This window comes from Archocentrus centrarchus, chromosome 24, assembly GCF_007364275.1.
Source record: "Archocentrus centrarchus isolate MPI-CPG fArcCen1 chromosome 24, fArcCen1, whole genome shotgun sequence".
NCBI lineage: Eukaryota > Metazoa > Chordata > Actinopteri > Cichliformes > Cichlidae > Archocentrus > Archocentrus centrarchus.
Genome location: NC_044369.1, coordinates 28,825,082 through 28,847,120, shown reverse-complemented (window position 1 = coordinate 28,847,120; position 22,039 = coordinate 28,825,082). Strand labels below are relative to the sequence as shown.

The 22,039-nt window shown below is 42.7% G+C and overlaps 1 protein-coding gene across 2 annotated transcripts in view; it reads left to right on the top strand.

The window, feature by feature from the left end:
• Positions 1-22,039, top strand: part of fynb (FYN proto-oncogene, Src family tyrosine kinase b) — a 76,940-nt gene that overhangs the window by 54,173 nt on the left and 728 nt on the right. Inside the window, exons 4-12 of one of the 2 annotated variants that reach the window (XM_030720908.1) lie at positions 1,090-1,186; positions 7,788-7,886; positions 9,710-9,813; positions 9,971-10,120; positions 14,840-14,995; positions 16,160-16,339; positions 17,379-17,455; positions 18,110-18,263; positions 20,129-20,260. In XM_030720908.1, the coding sequence (XP_030576768.1) occupies positions 1,090-1,186; positions 7,788-7,886; positions 9,710-9,813; positions 9,971-10,120; positions 14,840-14,995; positions 16,160-16,339; positions 17,379-17,455; positions 18,110-18,263; positions 20,129-20,260 (1,149 nt within the window). Of the gene's footprint in view, positions 1-1,089; positions 1,187-7,787; positions 7,887-9,709; positions 9,814-9,970; positions 10,121-14,365; positions 14,531-14,839; positions 14,996-16,159; positions 16,340-17,378; positions 17,456-18,109; positions 18,264-20,128; positions 20,261-22,039 lie in introns of both variants that reach the window. The other variant, XM_030720907.1, reaches the window with a different exon arrangement.

Sequence of the window (22,039 nt, the reverse complement as noted above, 5' to 3'; positions counted from 1 at the left end):
CATGTGAAAGAGGGTTTGGACTAAAGACTAAACTAAAGGACAGTCAGTCCCCATAGACTCGAATGTTAAAAAGCCCAACTTTACAGCATTAAAAAGCATGTTTACTACTGCTTACAACAACAACAAAAAAACGGCTTTGGCCTCTAAGGATTGTTCACCTTCATAACAAAGGCCAAATCCAATGGGTGATGTCATTGTAGCTATGCCAATCTTTGCTACTGCCAATACTTACCAGGACAGTTATTGTGATGCATGCTCTGAGAGCCATAAGTGTCTGTTCAAATTTAAAAGAAGTAAAAAAAAATTTAAAAAGCCAGAAACATACTCCACAAAAATATTTCCATGTAATGTTTGACAAATATTGAATCACTGATCAAAAGTTGCAGGTTTAAACTGTGTTCTTAAGAGTACATCGCTGGTTAGAACCTAATAAATGTAACAAGGTCGTAGTTCCAGTTCCAACTGGCAACCAAATGTTTAATAAATAGTGACTTATTTTAATATCAGTAAAAAATCATGGAAGACCCTTCTTAGTGCCATGTGTCAATCAGTGCAATATTTCAGTCATTTCCTACTTAAGAGAGCTTCTTTTTGTCTTTAGCCATTCATCTGATGAAGATCTTGTAGAAGATGTTTAATTTTTACCTACTATGGGGGGGCATCTGAAAAGTCATTTTGTTCTGAATTTAAAAGTTTTGAAAGATCATAAAAGTTCTTTTATTCCAGATTAAAAGTGGTGGAGCTGCCAGCTGTCCTTAGAGGCCTGCTGCTGCCATACAGTGTGCTTCAACCTCTGACAGAAAACGTGTCTAATCCAGAACACAGCCAATTATATTTTAAGTTTTACTGTAGACTGATTCTTTGATGACCTTTTTCCACTTGATTTCATCATCAGTGATCACCTGCAGCAATTTGTCAAGCTTCTATTAAATTTATCATGACTGATGTGCTGGAATCACAGATTAGTATCTATTTCTTCACTGAGCAGGAGCTTCTGATGTAGCTCATTTCAGTTTGGTGTGTAATTCTAAGCTTCGTTTTCTTGCTAATCCTCCTCGTGCTGACTCTGTGGTTTGGTCCCTCCTGCAGGAGTCACCCTCTTTGTGGCACTTTATGACTACGAAGCACGGACAGAAGATGACCTCAGCTTCAAGAAAGGAGAGAGGTTCCAGATTATCAACAGCACGTAAGTTGCAGCTGCTTATCAGTGTGTCCACAGCAGAAATGCAAGTTTTCAAGCGGATGGTGTTAGCTGGTAGGAGAGGAGCAGACAAGCTTTCAGATGAGGAGAAAGTGGCAGTTTGGACATGAAAAAGGAATGTTTTGGTTTCTTAATGTAGTGCAAGCAAGAGACCAAAATAACTCTGCTTTACTGCTTCAGTTTGTGAAACTATAAAACCATAAAAGTCGTGCTCAGCTCTGGCAAACTCATTGTTGAAAACTCATATACTCAATACATGAAATGAGACCTAAATCCAAATTATGTGGTTAAGAAATCCAGAATTGGCAGCAGCTTTTCATAGGCTATGGTATTAAAGGGTGCAGAGCATTTTACTGGAGTTAAAAGTGGTGGCTTGAACATGCAGTATGACAGTCAGGAGTAAACAGTTTATTTGGGGTTTACACAGGGTGGAGCAGGGTCTTCAGCCAGCAGTGATGAGTGTAGTGTAACTTCAAGACTTCCTCCTGAACGTGGGCAGGAAGTGCCTGGTTACACCCACGGTCATGTTGGCTTGCCTTTCTTCCAGTCAGCAGAACTGCAGCAACGAGTGTGTGTGTGTGTGTGTGTGTGTGTGTGTGTGTGTGTGTGTGTGTGTGTGTGTGTGTGTGTGTGTGTGTGTGTGTGTGTGTGTGTGTGTGTGTGTGTGAATGACAGGACAATCATCTGCCAGCTCTTTTAACTGTCCTGGATGGTTTTTCTTCATGTCTGCGTCCGGCTGCGTCTCAGCCTGCTGGAGTGCTCTTTAGCTGCCTCTCTGTTTGTTTGGTTTTCTGCAGCAGTGCGCTGACATTTGAGGAGAGCAGGGAGACTGCTGGGACTGCGCTCTGACCCTGTTCTCCTTCACATTTCATTGTAATAATGTTGCTCGGTACATGTGCGGAATAGCACTGCAGAGGGGACCCGTATTGTTTCTGATTTAAACAATAGGCTGGAACTGTCACTACACTGCTAGATCTGTGATTTCAAAGAACACGAATACACATACGCATCAGCTTTTCCAGCACACTAGTGTTTTATCAATTACTTGTCAAAGACCTGAGGTTGATCCACAATGTACAGACAACCAGAAAACAGTTTGACAAGCTCAGGCCATTGTTAACAGGACATGGACACACCAATCAAAACGAGAGACACTGCAGATTTCACTGGACTCGTAGTCAATCAGAGTTAAGGCTGCTTCTATAAGATGGCAGTTCATTTTAAGGGATGGTGCAAACAGGGAATGAGAGAAGCCTGTGGGGCCTGTAGCCTGATAATCTTTCATTTCTCAGTAACATTATTAGAATTTCCATGAAGTTATTAGAACAATTTAAAGTAGATTGGGCTAAAGAACAGACACTAGAAAGGGTCTGGGCTAGCGTCAGAAAATAAGATGGAAAATTGTTTAATAGTAAATCGATTTCAAATGCCAGCATGCTAAAACAAGTCAGAATTATTTGGGCAGCCCAGGTGTAGTTTCAGAAACACTGTGGAAATTGCAGACCTTTATCTTTTGGTGTCAGTGGGACATTAGGGGAAAATCATGAGCTCAGTTCTTCCAAAAACCTTGAACAGAGCCCTGGATGTTGTAGAGTGAGCCGTATGTAGCCTGAGAGGCAAAATTCAGGCCAAAACAGGTACAGAAATACACAAATTCCCCACCGTTCCTAGTGGAAGTGAGATCTAAGTAGCACCCTCAGTACTGGTAGTTACAGTAACATGGATGTTTGTATAAGTAGTTATACTTTATTCTAAATAAGCACAAACCTCTAATGTTAAATATTAATGCAGATGCCCTGTAAGTTTCCTTCTGATTAATTTTTCAATCTCTTGTCTATGCATGACTTTAACCTCTTATTTTATCAGACTTTGGCACCGCAAAGTTAGACTTCCTCCTCACCACACCCACTGTCTTGCACATTCCAGCACACACCTCGGTCTTTGCTAGGCTCCAGCCAGAGTAGGAAAATAGTGTCATTAGAGCCCAGGCTCCCTCCTCTTCCTCGTTTCTCTCTATCTTCCTCTCCAGCATGAGCCAGAGAGAGCTGCATCTTCACCCCCTCCTCTCTTCTCCACCTCTCTCCATCCACCCACGCCTTAAACCAGCCTCAAGTATGGACAGGGCTGCTTTCAGCTGTCCACACTGACCCCTGCTGGAGACAGGCAGTAAGAGAGTCTAAATCCCTCGTCTGCTCTAGCCTGTCAGAGCTGGCAGTGACTGACAGATGCCCCCACCCGCCCGGGCACCGAGCTTTTGTTGGGAGAGCATCAGCTGACAGAAAGCAGCGTTTTTCCTTTGTTTTGCACGATGACATCCTAGAGGAAACATCCCTGAATGTTTAGAAGCCACTGCCTTCAGCTCAGATTGTTTATAACCCACCGTGAGCGTGTTATTGAGTGTGTTATTGTGAAGCTTCATCAGACATAATCAGGAAAGAGCTTCTGTTTTACCAGAACGCTACACGACTACACCATTAGTAAATTCAATTTGAATTGTTCTGAGCCGACTGCAGGCTATGAATAAACGTGTTGTGGTGTTGTGAATGGCTGCCTGTACCACTCGTCTGAGTCAACACAGTCCTGTGTTTAATTATACTCTCATCAGCAGTCACCGCAGGGAAAGAGGATTTGAATCCATTTGGAGACAGGAGGGTGGTTGTTTACGCTTGTTGTTGTTTTCAGTCTTTTTGTGGTGGCGCTAAGTTGGTTTAAGGGGTTTGTTTCTGGAGACAAAAGAAGTAACGGGACAGACTGGGACCCACCCCACCCTGTCTGTTTATGCCTCCCCAGTTCCATACAAACATGCATATCGACATTACACAAAACAAACACATCCTCTCATTGCTGCATACTTTTTACCCTCAGAAGGAAGATTGTTGGGAATCTGTGTATTCCTCTCTCCCTCCCTTCCCGAGGGATCCCCTGTGAACAAAGGGAAGCACGCCTGTTTCTGCCTGGGATGTCGTCCCCAGGCAGTCCCCCATCGTGGCTTTATTCAGAATAAATGAAGGCTCAACAACGCCTCTTCACTCCCCCCCTTTCCTCCACTCTCTTCTCTGTTTTATAAGCATCCCTCTCACACACAGATAAACTCACACACATCCAAAGCCATTCCCTCCTGGTGTGTAAGGGACACGATCGAAGTACAGAGTGGTACAGCGTATCAGTGAGGCACTGACTGGCGGAAATAGTGCTAATCCTGGGTTAATATTTTTAGTGGAAGATTATAGTGCGCTGTAGGGGGCATATTCAAGAGCAGGGCTGCTTTTGGACATCAGGAACTTTCCTACTCTTAGAACGAGTTCTTGGAGAAAGCCCTCCCTGTTTTGTGTGTGTGATTTGAGGTGGGGGTCTATTGTTTTGAGCTACCTTGAATGTTGTAAGTGTGAACTCATTAGTCTAGACATTAGAGCAGAGGTCCCCAACCCCCGGGCCGTGGACCGGTACCGGGCCGTGGGACATTTGGTACCGGGCCGCACATAAAGAATAAATAACTTAAATTATTTCCGTTTTACTTATCTGCGCCTAAACTATATTTTATTTTGAAAAATGGGCGGATTCGCTCCGTTACTTCCCTCCATGACTTCCTCTTGACGTGTCAAGACGTTTCTGCTCACATGATACGTCACCGCTAAAATTAAACCCAGAAGCTTCAGGCCTGTCTAACGAAATCGGTTGGTTGACCTACATAACGCTTCTTTAAATTTTTGAGTGCTCAACAAGAGTAGAAAAGCGCTATGTAAGAACTAGTCCATTTACCATTTTTATTTATCAACACCGGGGATAGCAGTGAGGTAGACCCAGCCATCAAACTGACTCTCCAGCGCTTGACACCGCGGCTCTGCAGCCACGCTCCATGTGAAATCGGCCGAACCCAGTCAAACCAGAAGCCAGCAAAAATGAGTATCAGAGAAACAAGCTCAGGGGGCTTACACTGATTCAGTGTTATGGTGAGTTGTATTTTTCATGCGCTTTATACAGTAAAAATCACCTAAGTCGAAGTCGCATAAATCGGGTTTTTGCTCTAGTTGGATGGCATCTGCAGGTCCTGATTTTTCCTAACATTAATTCCAATAAAATCATCACATAAATCCGTCGGATATTCACCTACCTCGGATGAAAAATCTGGTCCCATTGTAATAAATTTCCAGTTAAATGTGATCGCATAAACTGGATGAGTTTAGCGCTAAAACCCTCCTCAGCTCCTGTCCGCCCACTTCCATGCATCGGCTCGTTCGTGCACAACTACACACACACTAACAACGCCTGGAAATTGTTTTAGTGTTTATATCAGTTCATTTCACCGGGGACAATCAAGCTTAAGCTACAAACTTGCACTTACGAGTAAAATTTCAGATTATAAAATTTGCAGAAGCAAATTCATAGATGAAGCAGAAGCCATTGCAGCGAAATTCGATAATAGACCCCAAACTGGGCCATTTGAATCCGACTGAGGTGATTTCTACTGTATTTGTTTTTGCGGTGTATCTTATTTTGAAGGCATGTTTTACCATGGCTCTAACAGCTGACCAGGGAGCGCTGTGGGCAGAGAGCCTGTTATTCATGTTGAGGCGGGATGTTACGAGAACGCTGCTGATAGAGTTGCATACGAATACAAAGTGGATTCACGTTTTTTATTATTATACGTAGAAAATATCACACTTGGTTATGGTCGTATCATTTATTTTGACGTATTTATTCGCCACACCTTAAAAGCCGGTCCGTGGAAATATTTTCTAACACTAAACCGGTCCGCGGCTCAAAAAAGGTTGGGGACCACTGCATTAGAGGACATTGTTGGAGCATTGGCAACTAGCAAAAACAAAAATACGGTTAGCTCAATTAGCACATGGATCGCACTGCACGGACCTTTCTAGCCGATACCCCGTGAAGCATGCAACAAGCACACAGCTCCAATCATTATTATCATAATATTATTATTGTAGCTGTAGTTGGTGATATACCAACTACCACCAGCTGGCAGATACAACAGCCTCAAAGTGAAGGCTAAAGAGTGAATTCCTCCCTTTGTGGATGCAGCTTTATGGTTCTTTTGGCAGGCAGCTGGATTCTTGTGAGATTCATGAAATAATGATGGAATTCATCTATAAACATGAATCCTAGTTATGAGTTTGCATCAAACTACTGCAGCACTCTCTACATCCTGTGACTATTGATCTTATTGGCTGAAGCCGGGCTGTGGAAGTTGGTTCTTTGTTCCTCTGAGATTTTGGTTCATATTGACATGATAGCATCACAAAGTCGCTGCAGTTTTGTGATCCACATCAGGTCAGGGTATTTTTAGTGTCAAGTTGTGATGAGCTGTGCCAACTGTAGGCCTTGATTTCTCACCTGTAGCTGAGCTTTATCTGCTTCGAGGTCCAGTGTGTTGCATGCATTCAGTGATGCTCAATGTATGTGTATTTAACTGACTCTTGGCCTTCTCTGAACTTAAGCCTGATCATTTCTCGCCGACCTCCATCTAGAGCACTTCTACTCACTGGATGTTTTGTCTTTATTGGGCCATTATCTGTAAACCCTAGTGATGATGTCAGGCAAAATCCCAGTAGATCAGCATTTTATGAAATATTCCCACCAGCTCATCTGGCACAAAGTCACTTAAATCACCTCTGAAGCTTCTGAAGCTTGGCTTGAACTAGACGTACCTAACAAGGTGTCAGGTGTGTATATATAACAGTTGTTGGTCATGTCATGGACTTGATTTTCCTCTTTTCTTTAAATAATTTTTCACAAAACACAGACTGCAGATCTATACTGTACTAACTTTATGGTAAGAATGAGTCCAAATATTTGGTAGAATACTGCATCGTAGTCTACCCTTACGAGGTTTGTGGTCTACAAATTGATCTCTGGGCCTCTTTTTAAAGGTATTTTTACATTAATGATTGTTAAGCACTGGCTCAGCATTCAAATTTGTCACCCGTCTGTACATTGTGGGCTGAGCTGAAAACATTTTTCAGTGTCGGCATACCCTTTAAATTTGAGAAGTTATTGAAAGTAACAAATATCACATCAGGCTGAAAGTGTGTTGTGATCGACTTCTCCTCCAAGCTAGCCACACGGTCAGTTATTGCCACTTTAGTGGTCACCCAATTCATATTGCCCCAGTACAATTTTCCTGTTGTAAATCTGTCACATATTGGTATTGCAACAGATAATAAATGTAATTCAATGCTTTGTAAGAGAAGGCTGTGCCCGTAAAAAGTACACACTTTCGAAATTCTGTTATTATATATAATGTAATATTGTGTTAACCAAATTAAGACAGTAGTACACAACTGAATTTTCTTAATTTGGATTATGTATCATAACATAATTACATTGTATATTAGATTCTGTGTTGGCAGTGTACACTTGAGTGACTAAAATAAGCTCCTCTCCTGAAAACGCTGCATTTCTTTTGGCTGGTTCTTGATTTTGAATTGCGATGGGCTTTATAGAGTCCAATATATTTTCCACAAGTCAGTGGGCCAGAGCATGTCCACTCATATAAAATGAAGTGTATGAATGTGCTCCTTCTGTTTTTGCCCTTGTTCCTCACCCCATTCGTCTTTTTCTCTTTCAGTGAAGGGGACTGGTGGGATGCTCGCTCCCTCACTACCGGTGGCAGCGGCTACATTCCCAGTAATTACGTGGCTCCAGTGGACTCTATCCAGGCTGAAGAGTAAGTAGCATATGTGTGCGTGCACATGCACAAACGCACTTGTTTGGGCCCAGTGACTTTCATCTGGAATTTGCTCTGAAGTAGCTCGAGATTAGTGGATGCGAAGCTTCAGACTGGCAGCAGCACGTGTTCAGTTAACCTTCTGGGAAAGGAAGTTCATCTTACCACAGTTTATACTTTATTCTCAGGGCAGGCTTTTCTACCGGCCTGATAAAATGGCATTTATGTGACATTATAAAGAGATGGATTTAGAATTTGAAATGTCAGGAAAACTGTAAGAGAGAAGGAAAAATATCCAATTGCTGGGGATTTTTTTTCTTTTTTGCATTTCCATTAGGTGCATATATTTTTACATGTATGGCTAATGCAGGAAAGAGCTCCTTACTAAACATTATGTTTCATTCTGACATAAAATGGAATATTGAAATCTTCCTTAGTTGGTTTCCTCAGTGTTTTTTTTTTCTGAATAAAGATTCAACCAATTCACTGTGAAGTAGAATCATGAGCCCAGTGGAGCATGCTGGGCTTAGAGAGGAGCTGTGGGCTCAGCTCCTCTTATCAGCACAGATCTGCCTCTGTGAAACTCCCTCTCTCGGTGCAGTTTCAGTCCATGTGTGAACACCAGGAGGTGTTAAAATATACGTTTCCTTCTTCCTCAACCTTTACTTCTATGCTTGGCTGCAGTGGAACAAAAACATCATCATTGAAGGGTTATGCTACCCTTCTTAAAGAAGAAGAGAATTTTTTCAGATTTGATTGTTTATTCTGCAATATTGAAGTGCATTTAGCTTTGTAGCGCACTGGTATTCTGTGGCGAATGCCATTTGAGCTGCATGGTGCTGGTCTGTGAGCCCAAGACCTGCTAAAGTACGTTGGGCCCTCGTGCCGCCCTCGTGGAGCCTGATTCTGAAAAATGTTACCTGCAGCCCACCGGAGGTCATTTTGTCGGGCTCTGTTCTTCCATGCACAAATGAGCAGATACTGGTCCTGCTTGTGGGTTAATGCTCTTCTACATCCCTGCCCAGCTCTCCTCCTCAACAACCACCTGCTGGTATCTCCTCCACACTTGGGAGACACAGCAAACCTTAGTGCAATGGCATGTATGGGTGTGCTATTCTGGAAGAGCTAGACCACTAATGCAACCTGAATGGGCTGCAGGTAACATTTCCTGCTATCAGTGTGTAACCTGTGTGCCACATGGGCACAGTGCCATCTGTGCGGGAATCCTTACTAACTCTGATTATACAAACTTAGTTTGTATTCTGTTGCTCTCCATTAAAATGAAACTATCATAAAAATCAAAGACTGCTCAGTTCTTTGTAAGTGAGCAAACCTACAAATTCAGCAGGGGATCAACAGTATCACCCTCAATGACTGTCTCAGGTTGACCACCTCATCGTCACTTGATTTCGTAATCACATTGTTACATGTGTTATGTAATCTTAAAAAGTCAATTTGCTGGACTTGGCAGCAAGACTCTGTGATGACATCACAAGCATTGATTGGCTGAGGCAGCTGATGTTCCAGTGGTGTCATACAAATTTTGGCCTGAGGACAGCTAGCAGCGTATGCATTAAAGTACTGGACAAATAAATGGCCTCTTGATAATTCCACTGATCTTAGCAGAGTCTTACCCATTATCAGGCTATAAACGTTCACAGTACTGTGCGAGGTTTTCTGATCCCTTGTCAGAATGATTTTTAGGAATGACCCAGAAAACAGAAGTACTGTGATGCATGACTTGAAAAAAAGGTGAGGGGAAGTGGCTGACGTGAATCTGCTCATTGTACTGTTTGACTTCACCTCTTTTCCTATTTTTGCAGCTGGTACTTTGGTAAACTGGGCCGTAAGGATGCAGAGAGGCAGCTACTGTCCACTGGCAACCCTCGAGGCACCTATCTCATCCGAGAAAGTGAAACCACAAAGGGTAAAAAAAAAAACCACACACACAGATATTTCCCACAAGGCTTTTGTGAGCTACAGCAGTGTTAGCCTCTGCAAAAGAGTTGAATGTGTAGGAGTGAGTACTAAGGAGTTCAGTGATTAGAGCCTCATCCCCTCACCTCTTGGTCCATATTCCCCAGGTGCCTTCTCCTTATCCATACGGGACTGGGATGATGTGAAAGGCGACCACGTCAAGCATTATAAGATCCGAAAGCTGGACAGCGGCGGCTACTACATCACCACCAGGGCTCAGTTTGATACACTGCAACAGCTGGTTCAGCACTACTCGGGTAAAACCAAGAGACTCTCAGTGTATTTTTGCTGTTTTGTAAAGGTTACTTTCAGAAATCTATGTTACTATTTTTGTTTGTTGTCTATTTAAAGTTGATTTAAAAATGTATCTCTGCAATTTGTTCTGTTTTGTTTGTTTAGAAGAAAATCTGTTATTGTTCATTTTAGATTATAGTCTGATTGATCCACAGCAGGGTTCAGTGCCGCTTTGCTTGAATTTCATTAAAGTTGATGGAGAGGTGGAGAATGGCTAAAGGAAGAACCTGTTACATATTTCTGAAACAGGGTATCATATATATTATTTATTGAAGTATATTTTAGGACTTTTTACTCAAAATAAATAAAACTGTTGTTCAAAATATTCATATTCTATTTAGATTTTATCCTGATTCTGATCTATTAGGATTTTTACACGTTTGTTTGAATTGAGAATCTAATATTGCATAAATTGTTATGTTTACATGTTTATGTAGAGGTAAAGGGTTCATTTTCAAAGCTATTTTTGTTCATTTACTTTATTTATACTTTATATTGTTTATCTCAACACTGGGAAATTCTTTTTTTTTTTTTTTTTTTTGCAGCCATTAAATTAAACACAATAAACAAATATAATCTAGTTTAATAAAACAAAACACTAATATGAAAAACAGAAATCTTAATAATGTAAAACTAAATCTAAATAATTACAATAAAGTAAAAAATATGCATTTAAATAAGAATATTAAGTAATAAAATAATTAACAAAGCAAATACAGAATTTAAATTGGCCCACTAAATACAGCAAATGCAGCACAGTAAATATCAGATGACTTTAAAGCAGCTTTAAATGGCAGTTTTAAGGAGGACCTTTCTTTATTTTCTATCATATAAATTATACAGTGCTGTTAAAACCTTATGTTTACGATGGGCAACCGGTCAGAATAAAGGAAGCTTAAAGGAAGAGAGAACAGAGTTAAAATGGCCAGTGTAAGATAAATAAGGATCATTTTGTAAAATATGAAAAGCTGCTGTAGCAGAGGAAAAAGGTTCACTTTATCCAGATCCACATCAGAATTAAATGTATTTATCCTTTTTTACATGCTCCACTGCTCCAGCAAGTTTTATGAAATTCAGCTGTGTACTCTTTGCTTCAGTCCAGACTGAACTGATCACCTACATCAAGCTTTCACTCTGACTGAGGAGTTAAACGTTAGTACTAGTTTTGTTAGTAGTTTCAGTATTCTCGTCACTTTAAGGCCAAATCTGATTCATTCGGCCTTGAAGTTCATTACAGAAAAGAATCTGGCTTTAAAAAAAACAAGAGGACATGCAGATGTTTGGTATATTTATGGCTGTATTAGGCGGTATATGATACACATGTCAGATCCGTATCAAACACATTGAATGTTTGATGCAGATTTCCACATTGTCACATAGTGTCGTTTAGAAGCTGCGTCATGGGAAAAAAAAGTTGTGTAAATTTGTCTGAAAACAACCACATCTGGACGAATGCTACATAAAGGAGTGCACTGTCCACTCTGTTTTTAAAAAGGTTTCCACACAGATGTTCCCATCGAGGGATTTGTTGATGGACACAGAGCGTTGACGCTGTGGCCCAAATAGGAAAGTCTGCTGTGTGGTCTCCATTTCCCTGAATTGATCAGAAATGCATTAAGCGCACACTGTTACCCTGTGTAACTGCATTTGGTCTACACATTTTCACATGTGGGAATAAAAGATGAATAAAAGAGACCGGCTACTTTGTGTCTCACATGCAACTGTATGCATGTTCATTGTAATGCAGCAAACAAGAAACACGCTGCTATAGAGCATCAAAGCACTCTGAAGGGACCACTGAGCCCATCCAGATGTGCGTATTGAGCTTATTGGAGACTGCACTGGTGCACTGACATGTATATTATGTGCTACTATTAATGTTTTACTTATCATTTTGTTTTTCCTGTCATGTAATGATTGTGTGTCTCTAAGTGACTTGCTGTGTGTTATCACTCTCATTCTGTGCGCCTCTCACTGATAGGGTTACTCTTTCTGTCACGCTCCAGTTGTCATTGACATATCGATCTTAAAGTCCTAAAATCAATGCCATGGATTTCCTGTATGTGTTTGAGTTGTGGCGCGTTAACCATCCATCTGCGCCTTATCACAACTCTAAATGACATATGGAGCTGACAGCACACGTCTGCTTTTATTGCTTTCTGCTTTCCACTATTTTACATGTTGTTAAAGAGCTGAAGATCATATCTGGCATCGTAGACTGTGGTTCTGTTCTTTAACTGCAGGGGTCAGAAAGCAACAGCACAGGCTCGGCTCATCCTTCCACCATTTTCTTCACTGCTTAACCAAAACCCTCAAAGAGCAGGTGTTTACACGCAGATGAAATGTATAAAATTGCTCCGGTTTGGTTATTGATTAGAACAGAACGTCAACTTTAATAACTGCCATCAATAACAGATTCATAACCAGACAATATCTGGTTGAGTATGTTGGGTGAAGTGCTCTGTCGCAGACTAGTCTGAAATAAAATGAGCTTTCATTGAGGGATATTGGCTCGAACTCATTAAAGGGATCGGTCACTCTGAATTCGCTGCTTTAAGCTGCCACTTCTGCTTCTCTCTGTGTGGTTATGGTCCACATGTTGACAGCTTTTATGACAGCCAGCAGAGGAAACAGCGAGCTGTATTGATGTTTGAGTGGAACAGCTGTGGCAGCAGGCAGGTGGCCCAGATGGGCTTTGATGGCCAAGTTGCAGGTTGAACACTCCTACGAGTGATACGCAGGCCTTTATCTCATCTTTACTGCCCCGTGCAAACACACTGGGCTCTTATCGGTGACCGTGAGGAGGGAGAGAAGGCATGGTAGTGATGGGGAGGATCACTTTATCATTGGTGTTAGGGCAGGACAGAGGGAGGGCTACTCTGAGAGCGAAGTAACCTACGGAAACTCAGACCGAATCCACTGGCTTAATCAGTCAGGGGCAAACATGAGCACTTCCAACAGGGTAACAAGAATGAGAACATAGACGGCACGGCGTTATCAGCTAAAGTGACAGCAAACAGGGACGATCCAGATGGAAACAGCCGGAGCAGCTCAGCTCAACTCAGCTGCCTAAACAAGCATGGCCATCAATGCTTCTCATAGTACACGAAGTCCCCTCAGATTTAACCTTACATAACTGAAGATGTACATATTCCCCATGCAGCTAGCTCTTTACAAAAAATTACCACCATCACTGTAAACTGAATGCAAGTCATAAATGCCATTTGCCACAGTGAGTCTTTGGTCCTGCGTGATGCTTTGGTGCTCCAGCGGCGTCGGAGACTTTTACTGTTTCACTTCAGCAGCAAACAGTAGATGAAACGGGCCTGAAAAAACAAATATGTGATTTAACTTTCAAGCATAACTGCAGAGCTAAGTACAGTTTAATTTAAAGCATCCAGCAACAAATAGTGGAGTGACCTTATAACACACTCAAAAAATGCAACGTCGCCTGCCAGCTCGTTCAATCAGACCACTTGAAATATACCAAAAAAACAACAACCCCCAATTTTTCTGTTTGACTCTTTAGGCTGCAAAATTTCCCATCTCTCCCTCTGACCTGTCAGAGCCGGGGCTGCCCTGAATCGCTGCCTCCTGTTTTAACCCCTCCGCCACCCCAGTATCCAGCTGTAGGCTGTGAGGGATACTCATCACTCAGTAGTTTTACAGATTGTTCGGCTTTATGAGTTCTGAGCACAGACATCTAACTCTAAGTGCATTTTGTTGCTATAATAAATCATTTCAAACACAAGCTGTCAGTAGATCTCCATCTTATTGTGAAGAGCTAACTAAGTTATTACATAAAAAGCTAACTCCAAAAAAGGTCAACGGATCCTCCATTTCCCATAATGCCTTTCAGTAGGATGCCTTTCTGCTTTTTTTACATTACTGGTCTCTAATTTTAAATGTAGAACTTTGTGCTGAGATGCGTATGTCAGCACTCTGACTGATTTGATGATCAAGAAGGATGAGAGAGGCCACATCATACTGATTACAGCTGGATCACGTGACCTGGAATCAGCCCACGTGCCCTCCGGAGAATGAAACGAGAGACACTGACTCTCAGCTTTGATGTTTACTGTGTTTCCAGTTATTGTGCTGCTCTCAAGCTTTTCTCTCTTTCCTGCAGGGTGCTGCGCTAACTCTCTGTCCATCTCCCTCTGTCTCTGTGCTCTTTTTTTTTGCGCGTTGCTGTGCGCTGTGTGCAGATCGAGCTGCGGGGCTCTGCTGTCGCTTAGTGGTTCCTTGCCACAAAGGCATGCCCCGCCTCGCTGACCTGTCTGTCAAAACCAAAGACGTGTGGGAGATCCCACGGGAGTCGCTGCAGCTGATCAAGCGTCTCGGGAATGGGCAGTTTGGGGAGGTCTGGATGGGTACGAATCCAGTCGCCTCCGATTAAGGAGGCCACTTGGAAGGAGCCGCACTGAGCTGACAGGGACACCAGACACAGTCCAAAACACAGGCGAATAGTGTGAGAACATGGGGAAGAAAATTTTGATAATTCTTAGCTTGGGGATGTTGCCAATCAAATGTTCCTGGTTTCAGATCCCTTTCTGCCAAAATCATCTGGAAAAGTGTGTCAGGAACCTCTCACAGCCTAAAGATGGCCTCCTTCCATGTGGACCTCACTGCATGTTCCTCTCCCCTAACCCTGTGTGCCTTCCCTTCCCTCCCCCCTGTAGAGAGTGCAGATGGTTTGTGCTATAATTTAACGGGCGTGTGTGTGAACTACATCCCTGACACTGTGGGCTTGAGTCATGATTCCTGGGAGATCAGCAGAGACGCACTTAAGTTGGAAGTAAAGCTGGGAACGGGATGTTTTGCCGATGTGTTTTATGGTAAGGAAATTCAAGAAAAAGTACCCTTTTTAAATTTTCACTCTGGCCCACCCCACAAATACACGTGGAGGTCGTCCTTTGTGCTCATCCATGTATTCATGTCGCCAAGAAACTGTGCAGGTTTGTTTAGCAATTTGAGATGAAAGCTTATACTTTCTTATCCCTCTCCAGCATTCCCACCGGATTTGGGTGTTGGTTTCTTAACACATAATCCATAAAGTGTCTTTGAAATTTATAAATACAGTTTTGTACCCCAGTAGTGTGTGTCTTCTCTTCAGTACACAGAACCTAAAATGAAAAGTTGAAGGTATGTTTGCAAAGCTTAACTTTCATACTGCAGTTTTTGCACTCTTATCATATTCCAGCTTGAACACATACTGAGGTCAGAGGTCGGGTCTTCACCCAACCTCTATGATCCTGTTGCATCACTACCCAGCAGGTTACTGGTCCTGACGCCCTAAAATGACAGCACAGCTGCAATGCTACAGAAGCCCACTCTCACATATGAGCTTACCCTTACATTAAGCTTCTTAAATTAGACAAGTAGGTCAAATGTTAGCAAACAGGCTCTGTCTAACATTTGGACCACTACTAATATTCTTGCATGTATACTGTCACAGAGTAATATAAAAGGGGTACTACTTTATTAAAGTAGTATAAGCCATCTATGCCTTTACCTACATTCCAGCACAGGATTTTGTTAGAGTGTGCATTGGCGGCACAGCCGTGCTGTGTTACACTCACTGACATGTAACCAGTGAGGAGCTTACAGGCTCGCTTTTGTTGATCATCCTACAAGGGATTATCCACTCCCGTGTTGGCATATTGTGACTCTCAAAGCCCTGCTGAATCTCTCCCCAAGCCTTTAAAAGCCATTTCAAATCAATGTCCACTCTAAATCTTGTACACATTTAATTATCCTTCAGCCCCACCACTGTGCATGGAAGATTATTCCCTTACAGTCTCCTGATCTTATCCTGTGTTGCATGTTTATCTCATCATTTCAAAGCAAGACTTTCCCCTTGTTTTTCACTACAGTCACTTCATACCTGCCAATCATATCTTCTGGTTAGACAGCAGGCTTGTCGAGCCTGACTGTGAAATGACACAATTCAAATGTGAATCCATGTTCCCACTGTACTGATGCCGGCGTCTGTGTACCAGGAACGTGGAATGGCACCACTAAGGTGGCAGTGAAGACTCTGAAGCCTGGCACAATGTCCCCGGAGTCCTTCCTGGAGGAGGCTCAGATCATGAAGAAACTCCGTCATGATAAGCTGGTGCAGCTTTACGCCGTCGTGTCTGAGGAGCCCATTTACATCGTCACAGAGTACATGGGCAAAGGTAGAGGGAACACACCCACAAGCTCAAACCTCTTAGCTGCATTGTTCATTGCACCCCAAAAATACAATTCATGATTGTTAATTATTCACTTATTACATTTTTTTTTAATTTATGCAACTGTTTCCTGTCTTAAAATGTGTATTTCTTTTTATTTATCTTATTCACAAATATCTAGACAAATAAAGATTAAAGATTTGTTCTCTGGGAAGAACATATTTACCAAAGCAATCATAATCTGTTTGTTAGAGATGAGATGAATATATATTATTATATAAAGCCTACATTTTGGCCTAAAGGTGAAACTAATGGCCTGTTGAAAATGGACAGGTTCATCTTCTCAGAACTATGAATTTGCCAAGTAAAATGAGCACATTTGCAAAATAACTTGATTTTTGTGTACCAGCGAGGACTGTGTCTCGCTACCATAGCAAAAGCAAGGTCACCTGACTCAGAGAAAAGCATTTGAAATGACCACGAATATTCAGAGGAAATGTGGCTGTCAGAGCACTCATTCAATAAAAGTGTTTTTGTTCCCTTCCAGCCCAAAGAGTACGATAAACCCTTCATTTCAAAGAGAGCGAAGATGATTAAAAACCTTCAAAACACTGGAGTTCAGAAACGGCACAAGAAAGAGCTGCATTAATCACCAGAGAACGCAAGAATGGAAACTTTGATGTGCATCGCTGTGTCTGTTGGCATGCAGAGCCTGCCACATCTAGGTCAGCCAATTAAGCTGGAGAGGAGCGCCTTTAAAAAGGCCAATCCACTGTGGAAGGCTATGAATGAGGAAGTTGATGTTGGGGTCTTTTTAGGTCTACCCATCCTGTATTTATTTTCCAAACAGTGATGAGCTGAAGCAGAAGTGAAGAGGCCCTCTGTCTCAGAGACATTCAGCTGATTTGTCGCCATGGTTGATACACCTCAGATTTACAAAAAGTTCCCGTAGAGCACAGAGGCAGGAAGGCACCGCTGATTTGTTGAAGTTGTGTTTTAGTGTCTACATGAGTGTTAACATGATATGTCTTTATGTCTGCTCCAGGAAGCCTACTGGACTTTTTAAAGGACGGAGAAGGACGAGGGCTCAAACTGCCTAACCTAGTGGACATGGCAGCACAGGTATGCCGCGATCGAGGAACTTCAGGCCATGGCGTCAATGAGTGGTTGATGTCATCCATGCCTTGCACTCTTTAAAGCCAATAATGATCCTGTTATGGTAGCAAACTGTTCTGTGGTCAGACGAATCAAAATTTGAAGTTCTGTCTGGAAAACGTGGACACAGCATCCTCCAGACTAAAGAGGAGAGAGACCATCCAGCTTATTATCACTATGGGGGTGCATTAGTGCCTGTGGGATTGGCAGCTTACACATCTGGAAAGGCACAATCAATTCTGAACGGTATCTAGAGGTTTTACAGCAGCATATGCTCGCGCCCAGATGATGTCTTTTTCATATTTCAGCAAGACGATACTAAACGTCCCACTGCACTCATTAAAACAGCATGGTCTCTGTGCAGAAGAATCCAGGCCCTGAACTGGCCTGTCTGGCACCTCATGAGACAAATATATGACACATTCACCCATTCAAATGAATGGCACACATGCAGTCAGTGTAGCCTTATAGCTGTCCTCACAGCCATTTGTAAATACAGTATAAAAATATGGATTACACTCATCTCAAACAGGCATGAGCTGTAGTTTTGAGTGAACTTCATTCTCAGCAGTTGAGACAGGAAATGTTTTAGCTAGTTTTGTTCTCTGTGCTGCGCTCCAGGTGGCAGCAGGCATGGCCTACATCGAGAGGATGAACTACATCCACAGAGACCTACGCTCTGCCAACATCCTGGTGAGTGACAACCTGGTGTGCAAGATCGCCGACTTCGGCCTGGCGAGGCTCATCGAGGACAACGAATACACAGCTCGACAAGGTGGGGCTTCCAAATCCTTTCCAGCTCATTCACACACAATGTTAAATGCACATACTTTATTCTCCCACACACACACACACACACACACTGTCTGACTGCATTAGGTCATGGAGGAAATTCTCTCTGGGGGTTACAAACTTTGCATTACACCCACAAGAAAATGACCAGCCAGTGAAACCACAATCAGCTCCAAATATGCGCTCACGATTCCACAGAAACAGAGAGAAGACGCTCCCTGCCCCAGAGACACGGAAAGATCTTATACTCCACTATTGACCCTCGAAGCTTTTGAGATTTTCTGGTATCAGGCTGCATTAGCTGTTCCCTGATTGGGAGAAAACATTTTCCAGTAGCCACTCAGTAGTAGCTATCACATCTGTCTGCTCATTTTTATGCTGAAATCCACAGAGCTGCAGTTGCAGTCAGCAGTTTACACACTCATCATAGCCATGATGAGCCCATCCACCTAAACCACTTATCCGTTTAATGTTTGGGGGGGGTTTAAAATCAATGATTTCTTTGAACTTCTCTTTTTCTGGGCCACTATTTGATTTTCGTGAAAGCAGCAGAGTTAGAATTATATACACGGTCAGATGAATGTTACAGTTCAACAGCAGGTTTTTCATTTGCATTCCTGAACAGAAAACAATAGTTTTAGTGGTTGAATGTAATGCTTTATTCATTTCTGACTTCTCAGAGAAGTCCCGCGTTTGGATATGAAACTCCTGTTCATAATGGTAAAACTCACTGAACAGGAACGAGTCTGCATCAAAGCGCTGTCGAGTGTCGAGATTGGTCCCCAGAATGACCAATAGCAGACAAATGAACGAACAAGGCTTAAAAAGAAGAATAGCTGCTAAGAAGCCATTACTGAGACCTGCAAACTTCATGTGAGCTTCAGATTAGCTCACATGAAGTAGAGAGCTCCGTGGAATGGGTTTCCATGGCCAAGCAGCTGCAGCCAAGCCTTACATCACCAAGCAAAACACTGTGCCAAGTGTAAAGTTTGGTGGAGAGGGGGTTATGGTGTGGGGGTGTTTTTCAGGAGTTGGGCTCGGCCCTTTAGTTCCAGTGAAAGGAACTCGTAATGCTTCAGCATACCAAGATATTTGGACAGTTTCATACTCCCAACTTTGTGGGAACAGTTTGGGGACGGCCCCTTCCTGTTCCAACATGACTGCACACCAGTGCACAAAGCAGGTCCATAAAGACATGGATGAGTGAGTTTGGTGTGGAGGAACGTGCACAGATTCCTGACCTCAACCTGATAGAACACCTTTGGGATGAATTAGAGCGGAGACTGCATGCCAGGCCTTCTCGTCCAACATCAGTGCTTCTGGAAGAATGGTCAAAAATTTCCATAAACACTCCTAAACGTTGTGGAAAGACTTCCCAGAAGAGTTGAAGCTGTTATAGTTGCAAAGGGTGGGCCGACGTCATATTAAACCCTGTGGATTACTAATAGGATGTCATCAAGTTCATATGAGTGTGAAGGCAGATGAGCGAATACTTTTTGGCGATATAGTGTACAGTAGGTGTCAGCAGTCAGCATACTATAACTGTCCTCATGTGGTTAGTTGAAGCTCATAGCAGCTGTTCCTGTTCATGCCATTTGTATGTGCTCAGCAGATGCTGTCATTATTGTTTGTAATTTCTTTCCTCCCTTTGACAAATGAAGTCATTTTGCAAATCCACACATTCAGAGTCGAAATGAAATGAAATGAAAATAAAAAAACAACCAAGATAAAGATGGTGAGGGGTTGTATAAAGTATAAGATAAATAAAGAGTATGTTGAACTGAATGACTCTGAAATGCAGACATGCTCTCTTCATTAATGCTAATGTGATCTCACTGCTCTCCTCAGGTGCAAAGTTCCCCATCAAGTGGACCGCCCCAGAGGCTGCCCTGTATGGGAAGTTTACCATCAAGTCAGACGTGTGGTCGTTTGGCATCCTGCTGACGGAGCTGGTCACCAAGGGTCGGGTGCCTTACCCAGGTGAGGAGGGGGGGAAGGGTCAAGCGGCGCAGCAGACGCTCAACTGCGTTCACCTCGAGCTGCTCAGTCCACGTTGATTAAGTGGCTTTATAAACTGTTAGAAACACTGAGCTGTTACCAAAGCACACACAGCTATCACTGCCAGCAGCCCCTGCTGCTGCTGTTTATGGGATTAAAAGGTTCTTTTACGCTTGGGTAACCTTCTTCTCCCTGCCAGAATATGAGATAACCCTTAATTACTTCTGCTGCCCTGTGGGAAAAGATTTTACATAGAAACAAAAAGAAAGAGAGTGAGAGAGGCCGGGCTGGGCTGTACAGCTCCTTGCAGGGAGGGGGGGGGGGGACACATGTTTGACCAGATGGTGCCGCTGGGCTGGTTGCACTGCAGAGAGAAGGTGGAGAAGGTTAGCATGCAGTGACCTGAGGGAAGAGCGGCACCTTAGCAGCTTCATGAGGTGGTGGATACAACAGCAGAAATCTGCTCTCAAGAAAAAGAACTGTCCCACTCGGGAGACACTGATTCCCGCCGGAGTCGGTTAAAAACTGGAAGGTTTCTCGGGTCATCTGTAACCAAAACTCCTCAGGCAGCCAGACTGACCCAGGGATCTTCTTGTGATACAGCATTGCTTAGCATGTGGCAATAATACGTTTTCACAGTTCAGAGGCTCCTAACGATGAGTCTAGAAACATCATTTACATGTCGATATATGCAATTGTGGTCGGACGTTTACATACACTCATCATGGGCATGAATGGCATGGTGATTTTTCCAGGGGTGGAGTGATTGTACATATTTAAAGACTTTAAAACAATTGGATGCACAAGTCTGAATTTACGTTGGATTTTCTCTAATCCACACAGGCTCAAATATAAACATGCACACTCACTAGTATTTGACCAAACGCTTTCTGCAGTCAACAACAAGTTCCTGGCATAATTCCGGTTGGTCTCAAAAATTTAATTTTGTTTTGTTTTGGGTTCAGTGAAAAAACAACTGCTTTTTATCACAGGCCTCATAATTTAATCATTGACGAATCATGAACAAAAAAGCAACACCATCACTGAACAAACTTTAAGCAGTTTTCACCAAACTAGCGTGCTTTGCCAGCCAAGATTGGAAGATCATGACACAGTATTGTGAATATTAATGTTAGTCTGTATACCTGGTTTATAAAGACAGCGTTTAACCGCTCACTTTTCAGTCAAATTTTAAAATAAAGTGACATATTTTTTTATACACCCATCAAAAGACAGGACGTTTTATGTGAACACCCACAGCAGGCAGGTGGGCGTCCACAGAAGTGTCCGCTCAATAACTCGAGAACTGTTCGGCCTACACTTATCAAACTTTATGGGCAGATAGCTTATGACCAAGACAAGGTTGGGATTGTATATGGGGTCACTGGGGTCAAGATCAAGGTCATTGTTACCTCAAATAGAAAAACAGTGTCCGCTAAATAACCGGGTGACAACAAACAGGGTTAATACAGCGCAACAGGTGGATTTTGCTCCACCAGGCGGTGCTCTTATTTTAGGAAGAAGAAGGAGTTTGTATGGGCTCTCCCCGGGTACCCCAGCTTTCTCCCACAGTCTAAAGAAATGTACTTAGTGGGTTAGGTCATAGGTGTGCCCATATGTCGCATTACGGCGCGGGTGGCACAGGTTCAAGTCCCAGCCTGTTGGCAATTTGCCCGTGTGTCTTCCCCCGTGTCTCTCCCCCATTTCCTGTCTCTCTCTCTCTACTATGAATAAAGCTGCTGTGGTCCAAAAAGGAGTAAA